Source organism: Siphateles boraxobius, unplaced genomic scaffold, assembly GCF_051911475.1.
Source record: "Siphateles boraxobius isolate OS27281-9 unplaced genomic scaffold, OSU_SipBor_1 120, whole genome shotgun sequence".
Taxonomy (NCBI): Eukaryota; Metazoa; Chordata; class Actinopteri; order Cypriniformes; family Leuciscidae; genus Siphateles; species Siphateles boraxobius.
In genome coordinates this window covers 567,501-576,040 of record NW_027508723.1, presented here as the reverse complement: position 1 = coordinate 576,040, position 8,540 = coordinate 567,501, and the positions used below count along the sequence as shown (strand labels likewise).

Below are 8,540 nucleotides of genomic sequence, written 5' to 3'. Positions count from 1 at the left end.
CGTTGAAATTATATAATTAAATAAAAAAAATTATAATCAAAATATAAAAAAGTTATAATTCTGATTTAAAGGCACACTATGCAAGAATTTTACCTTAATATAACAGCTTCAAAGTCATGTCGGTGGTAAACAAACTCATATTAGGGCGAATCATCCTGGTAGTAAAGGGGGGGGGGGGTGCGGGAAAAAACAGCAACGCAAGTTTGAGAGGAGTGACCCCGACAAATCTCGCGAGAATCACGAAAGGCTTTACGGCAATGACGTCACACACATCAACAACAACATGAAGCACGAAGACACTTGCGCGCATTTCAGACGTGATACTCGAGTCGAAGATGGAAAAAGCAAAGAAAACGCGGTCGGGAGAGACTGGGAAAAGGAAAAGAGAATCTGACCGCGTGAGGAACCGGACACGAGTCCCACTCGCTCGGGCATTTACTCGTTGGCGCGAGCTAAACAGCAGCACTGGATGCAATATGGCGGCAAAACAATGGCAATAATAACCGAGCGCACAACTGATGCTGGCGCGCGCGGTATATGACTTTCGCGAGAGAATAACAGATCTACACGCGAGGAAACGGGAACTGGCGAGCTCATTCATACTCCGCGCGCGCTCGTGACATCTCCTCTGCACGCAATACAAGCCCTCGCGCGCGCATGATCATTCCGCACGCTCTCGCGCGCGCACATGATCATTCCACACGCTCTCGCGCGCGCACATGATAATTCCACACGCTCTCGCGCGCGCACATGATCATTCCACACGCTCTCGCGCGCGCACATGATCATTCCACACGCTCTCGCGCGCGCACATGATAATTCCACACGCTCTCGCGCGCGCACATGATCATTCCACACGCTCTCGCGCGCGCACATGATAATTCCACACGCTCTCGCGCGCGCACATGATCATTCCACACGCTCTCGCGCGCGCACATGATCATTCCACACGCTCTCGCGCGCGCACATGATCATTCCACACGCTCTCGCGCGCGCACATGATAATTCCACACGCTCTCGCGCGCGCACATGATCATTCCACACGCTCTCGCACATGATAATTCCACACGCTCTCGCGCGCGCACATGATCAATCCACACGCTCTCGCGCGCGCACATGATCAATGATCAATGATCATGTGCGTGCGCGAGAGCGTGTGGAATGATCATGTGCGCGCGCGAGATGATAATTCCACACGCTCTCGCGCGCGCACATGATCATTCCACACGCTCTCGCACATGATAATTCCACACGCTCTCGCGCGCGCACATGATCAATCCACACGCTCTCGCGCGCGCACATGATCAATGATCAATGATCATGTGCGTGCGCGAGAGCGTGTGGAATGATCATGTGCGCGCGCGAGATGATCATTCCACACGCTCTCGCGCACGCACATGATCATTCCACACGCTCTCGCGCGCGCACATGATCATTCCACACGCTCTCGCGCGCGCACATGATAATTCCACACGCTCTCGCGCGCGCACATGATCATTCCACACGCTCTCGCACATGATAATTCCACACGCTCTCGCGCGCGCACATGATCAATCCACACGCTCTCGCGCGCGCACATGATCAATGATCAATGATCATGTGCGTGCGCGAGAGCGTGTGGAATGATCATGTGCGCGCGCAAGAGCGTGTGGAATGATCATGTGCGCACGCGAGAGCGTGTGGAATTATCATGTGCGCGCGCGAGAGCGTGTGGAATGATCATGTGCGCGCGCGAGAGCGTGTGGAATGATCATGTGCGCGCGCGAGAGCGTGTGGAATGATCATGTGCGCGCGCGAGAGCGTGTGGAATGATCATGTGCGCGCGCGAGAGCGTGTGGAATGATCATGTGCGCGCGCGAGAGCGTGTGGAATGATCATGTGCGCGCGCGAGAGCGTGTGGAATGATCATGTGCGCGCGCGAGAGCGTGTGGAATGATCATGTGCGCGCGCGAGAGCGTGTGGAATGATCATGTGCGCGCGCGAGAGCGTGTGGAATGATCATGTGCGCGCGCGAGAGCGTGTGGAATGATCATGTGCGCGCGCGAGAGCGTGTGGAATGATCATGTGCGCGCGCGAGAGCGTGTGGAATGATCATGTGCGCGCGCGAGAGCGTGTGGAATGATCATGTGCGCGCGCGAGAGCGTGTGGAATGATCATGTGCGCGCGCGAGAGCGTGTGGAATGATCATGTGCGCGCGCGAGAGCGTAATTCCACACGCTCTCGCGCGCGCACATGATCATTCCACACGCTCTCGCGCTTGACCTGCTCTCGCCTGCTGCTTTTGCTCACTCCAACAATTTTATTTTTGACAGTCGAGGGGGCGGGACTTCCTGTTTTAATAACCTCAAATGTCATTGGTTACTTCCCATTTTCCAGAAGTCAGTTGTGATTGGACGCCTCGTAATTCACTTGACTTGAGACATCACTTAATTTGTTTTTTATTGTGGTTTTACTAATGTGTAATGTGATTTCATGCATTGTTAATGTAGAATATATTCTTACCAGATACGTTATTAACAGAAAGTCTTACTAGTGATTCCATTGTGTTGTTAAGAGATATTTACAGACTGTAACGACGCATTTCCATGGTTATTAGCATTGTAAATCTACCAAAATTCTTTTGCATTTTTACATTTTATATTTATAACACTGTTATTTGTGTTATTGGCATTAAAATATCTAAAAGAAATTGGAGAAAAATGTGAATGCAAAGTCATATTTGCTGTAGTTCACCACTACATTACCACTATTTACGTTTATCCAACCAAAATTAAATTGGATCTGAGAACCTCAGAATGTAAAAAGTGTCCATTAAATAGCTGTAAGTATTTGCAGGACAGTGTAAGTATTCCACAGCGACTCTAGGGGGCGCTGTTTGACAAAAACGGAATTCCTGCATAGTGTGCCTTTAAATCATAATTATGAGTGATATAAAAAGTCAAAACTGTCATAAAAAGTCAGAATTATGACATAAAATGTTGACTTAAAATGTATGACATTTTGTCATTAAAGTATCAAAATTGTCTTGAGATAAAAAAGTGAATAATCTTTTCCTAGTTGAAAGAGCGATGAACACACTGCGTTTACTCCAGATCTTTCACTCAATAACAGTAAAAGTCACTTCACACTGGACCCTGTAATATTTGACTGTCTTTTAGATTAAAGATGCTTTATTTTTGTATATATCTCAGTATGAAGGTGGAAATAAAGTCCCTCAGCGTTTGATGGATATTTAGTGACACAAAAGACCGTTTGTGTAAAATATCACTAGTGAAAATGTTCCTGCATCATTAAATATCTTGAACTGCTACTTCATGCATTTATTTTATTAGGTTTCTTTGTATTTTCATAAGAAGTCTATATACACTACAGCTGAGCTGTGAATAAACACACGCCAGTGAATCAATGAAGCGGTCTGTTGTTTTTTGTTGCACTAATTTATTAAAAACTGAACGCTGACGTGGTTAATGAGTCAAACAGTGCTTTCACACACACACACACACACACACACACACACACACACACACACACACACACACACACACAAAATCAGGGATTAAGTGCAAACGGGTTATAGAAGTTTTGGTCACATAAGGTGAAAAAAATCATGCTTTTGTGAGTCAAGTCATGTTTATGAGATGAAAAGTCACAAATATGACTGAAAAAGCCATAATTACGACATTACAGTTTATATTATAATTTCATTATAATTCTGACAAGTCAATATAAGACGTCTAAACTGACTTTAAAAAGTCATTCTAAAGGCATACAAAACTGACTCTAAACTGACTTGAGTCAAAATTGCATAAAAAGTTGAAATTATGATATAAATAATGGTTAAATTATCAGTAAAAATTCTGAAATAAATCATAATTATGATATAAAAAGTTGAAACTGAGAAGTCAAAATTCTTCTGACTGAAGCTGTAAAAGTCAAAATTGAGACAAAACGTTTAAATTATGACACAGTAAGTTATCATAAGATATAATTAAGTCAAACAATCATAATTGTGACAGTTGAAATTATGAGTGTCAAAATTCCAAAAACGTAATAAGTCGAAATTGATTTTAGTCAAATGTGAGTTAAAATTAGTCAAAATTCTGATTTGTCATAATAATCAATGATATAAAGTCAAAACTGCCTTAAAAAGTCAGAATTATGACATCAAATGTTGACTTAATGTATGACACTAAATTGACTTGAAAGATCATATATAATGACATTAAAATGTCAAAATTCTGACTTCAGTTTTTTTAAACATTTTCTCATAATTTTGACTCTTTAATCATAATTATGACTTAGCGTGTCATAATTATTACTATGAATGTAATAGTGATGACTTGATGTCATAACTGAGATTTACCGAAGCATGATTAGGCAATGAGGAGAGTCGGATCTAAAGATCAGATTAAAACATTCACTCATTATAAATAAATAAATATATATAAATAATGAATGCTCAAAAATCATGTGGATAACTTTAGTTTAATAGAAGAGAATGTGATGAGGCGGTACAGCACAAACAGTAAATAAAAACCCCTTCAAAAACATGTTTAAAATTAATTTTAATCACCATCTGGACAGTCAACATGTGCTTATGCTTTTCACACGGAACAATCAAAATGTTGCCAAAAGCTTCACGTAATAAACATTGTCATTCTATATGAATGATTCGTTATGTGCTATTAAGACGTTCCGAATTATTTTTAACCTCTATTTTCTAAAACTTTTATTTTAATGATAAAAAAGCTTTAGTTAAATCCATGTTGAAAGGTATTTACAAAGAAAAACTTCCAAAGTGTTAATTAATTAAAAGGAAAAATTAAACGTTGATGTGAAGTGTTCAAGGTTATTGTTCAGAAGAACATTTATGCGTTCATAGGATTTCTACAAATATTATTTTGCCGTGTTAACACGAGTGACATCGTTTGGCACCGTAATTGTAGAAAAATCCAATATACGATTTGAAATTTAAATTTATTTAAAATCTCGGAACATGAGCAGAAGAGTGTGTACAGTATCAGACATGCAATCGCAATCTCTTTCATAGAAAAAGAAGAGTTTCTTTTCAAAATCCCATCAGGAAACACACACACACACACGCACGCACACACGCACACACACACACAACTGAGATTTTATCTAGTGGATCTTTAGCCTTCAGTCCTTCAGGAAGATCCATGATGGAGTCAAAAAAAGCTTTTCTTACTCATTATTCTTGTCTTGTTTCCAGTCCAAATATCTAAACATTCTTAAATCAAGATGTATTTACCAAAGTAATAAAATGTCATAAGATATTTTGTCTTGTTTTCCGGGGAAATAAATTAAAAAATTAAGTGAGTTGTTGCTTAAAAAAAGCTTCATTATCTGCCAATGGGGTCAGAAAAATATTCTTAATTCAAACAGAAATTAGATCATTTTTCTGACCCCATTGGCAGATCATTTAGCTTTTTTTAAGCAACAATTCACTTCAAAATATATTTCCCCCAAAAAACAAGACATAATTTCTTATGACATTTTACTACTTTAGTAAATGCATCTTAATTTAAGAAATTTGAGATGGAAACAAGTCAAAAATACTGAGTAAGAACAGCAAGTTTTGGCTTGTGTTCAGGCAATCAGCAGCCAGAACATGATGAGAAGCGCCACGAACAGGAAGAGGCGGGACAGGAACTGCTCATCCGTGTGCTGAGGCGTCCCTGGAGCCGCTGCGGGGTCAAAAGGTCAAATTTATTCATATAGCATCTTAAAACAACATGAATATAATAAAACAAAATATAATCATACAATAATAATAAAAAAAAAAGTTTCATACGTCTTTTTCTTAAGATTGCATTATTAGATTAATTTCAGTTTCAGACTCAGTTTCAATAAATCACACTGCAAAACATCATATTTCTGTCTTTTCCAGCACAAATATCTAAACATTTTTAATTCGCCGCGTGTCGGTCCATAATGACAGATTTTATTTTGTCAATGAAATTAATGTATTATGTTTAAATTTAATGTTTTTTTATTTAATATTTTTAGGGGATTTTATGGTACTATATTATATTTACTCTGTATTTATAATCCATTTATTCACTTTTTGAGCATAGACCTGATAATTAAACCTCCAGCTTAAACTGAGGTAAATCTTTAATGCTTTAGAGCGACAGACTGAAGTTTGATCTCTTTTCAAACTCGACACTTGGCAGATTATTGCTGGAGTTACAAAAGTTTTAAAAAGTGAACTTAAAAAAAGTTACAGTATTTTCTGTTTATCGTTATGAAAAATGCACAAAAATACTATTTTCAATTTTGATAAGAAATCTATATTTTCGAAAACACGTTTTACTGTAAAAGTGTGATAAAATGGCAGGCATAAATGTAAGCGAGTAGTGTTGCACATGTGAGCTGATATCTCAGTAAATGAGCGTTCAGTGAGATGTTGTTCGGCTGCAGTACCAAACGCTTCCACTAGAGGAAACTCTCTCATTCATTTCCAATGCGCTCATTTTTAACCGCGAGGAGCACAAGTGTGACTATTATTATCAGGACCATTTAACCTGTTCAATCATGTCCATGATTTATCTGTGTGTTCACACAGCAAGTGCCAAAACCTTCACCAAGTTTCACACCATTCCGATGAAGAAAGAAATAAAATGTAAATTTTTTTGTCTAAAATGACTGAAGAGCAACAGAATCAAGACACATTTACTGAAGAAGCAAAACGACTCAGTGATTCATTCGCATCATCCTTCTTTCTTGATTTAATTCAGTGAAAAAACATGATGTTTACTTAATCACTTTATGAATAAGTTCTTAATGCAGGTCAAAGTTTTCTTATTTCTTTACCTGGAGGGGGTCTTCCGTCGTTGATATTGAATGCCGTGGCAAAGATCCCGAAAGGAAAAGCCCCGATACCGAACGACATCTGGAAGCCTCCATCTCCGAAGCCAAAGCCCTGAAATCCCTGCAAACACACGTCAAAAACTCACACACACACGCCAATCTCAACATCCAACTCATTTATTATTTAAAAGCAATTCAATTTGCATCATTTACTCTTCCTTATGTCATTCAAACCTGTATGACTGACTTTGTGGGAATTAAAAGCCTCCATTATGCTAATTTAAAGGCTGCTAATGTTGTTTTGGTGTCTTCAACAAGTTTTCAAAAGGTAATATTTTTCGCCGCTAGGGGGCGCTAACCTCTTACAATAAAGGCGTAGGTTGATGAGCGGAATTATGGAACTTATGCCGATGGATCTAATAATGTTTATGGATGAGTGAATATTGATGTTTTTAGCATGACTGGTGTGAAGCGGCGCGATCGCTAATGAGAGACAGATCTCAGCGCCACACGCGAGTCCCGCGGACATAAATTAATATGGACATTTCATTCCACTGAACTAACGTACCCTCAAGTGCTGAATTACTCACACACATCTGTTTATTAGACGAGTGAAGCTTGTGAGGAAACGCAGCGCTGTTTCACTCGGTCTACACTATCACACTAAACTGCATTTGAGTGTGTTAAAGTTATAATGTTACTCTATGCTAAAGTTATTGTGTTAGTGTGTCTGTATGAGACTAGCATAAGCTATTATAATAACATACTGATCATATTCTAACATTTCATCATGTGGGGCTTTATAACATTGGTTAGTTTTATGTACATTTGCTCACCTGTCTAATAAAGTGTCTCTGTCGAGTGGAAGTTAGTCGCGGACGCTAGCTCTCGGCATCTCGAAAACGCTACGCTGAAATTGATCCTCGTTTTAGTTCTCCTTTTGTCCTAAAGTCTGTTTGCCATGATCCATAATGTTTGAAGGAAACAAAAACAGCGTGAGCGCGCCGCTAGACGTAACGCAGTTGTCCGCGTCTGTCGCCATGGTTACTATGGCAGTACAAGCGGAAACCAGGGATAACGCGGATATTACGTCATCGACAGGCAACAAGTGAACATGGATGAGCCATTATTTAAAATGGGAATTTCTCTGAAATTAAAAATCTATGGTTACTTTTGGGATATTGCAAGTACACAACTGCAGGAAATATATCACACTGTGCAAGTGATTTTTGGATATTTTATTACAAAATTTTGTAATAATTTTACAATCTTACATATTGTACCTTTAATTTTCATATAATATATATTACACAACACCTCATTTCTCAAAGAGTCAGACAGGATTTGTTCGAAGATTCAGTCTCTAAACCCCGCCTCTCTGAGAGCTGCTCTGCTGTGATTGGTCAGAAACCAAACGCTCATTATCATATCTGAATCTGATAGTCAAAATTACGATATTAAAAAGTCAAAATTATGATATAAAGTCCAAATTTTAACTTAAAACAAAGTTAAAACTGGCGAGTCAAAAATGCAACAAAAAGTTTAAATTATGAAAATGAGATGAAGTCAAAATTTTTACTCAAAAATCATAATTCTGATATTATGGTTGAAATTCAGTCAAAATTCTGACAAGTCATGATTATGATATAAAAACTCTAAAGTGAAAAATAAAAAAATAAAAAGATAATCAAAATTCTTTTGGCTGA

At 39.0% G+C, this 8,540-nt stretch overlaps 1 protein-coding gene across 1 annotated transcript in view; it reads right to left on the bottom strand.

Annotated features, from left to right (window-relative positions):
* Positions 1-4,466: 4,466 nt before the first annotated feature.
* The window catches only part of rnf185 (ring finger protein 185), a 13,430-nt gene continuing 9,356 nt past the window's right edge, over positions 4,467-8,540 (bottom strand). Inside the window, exons 7-8 of the mRNA XM_077223238.1 lie at positions 6,838-6,955; positions 4,467-5,708 (exon numbers count right to left, since the gene is read on the bottom strand). Of these exons, the coding sequence (XP_077079353.1) occupies positions 5,611-5,708; positions 6,838-6,955 (216 nt within the window). The 3' untranslated portion in view covers positions 4,467-5,610. The remainder of the gene's footprint in view (positions 5,709-6,837; positions 6,956-8,540) is intronic.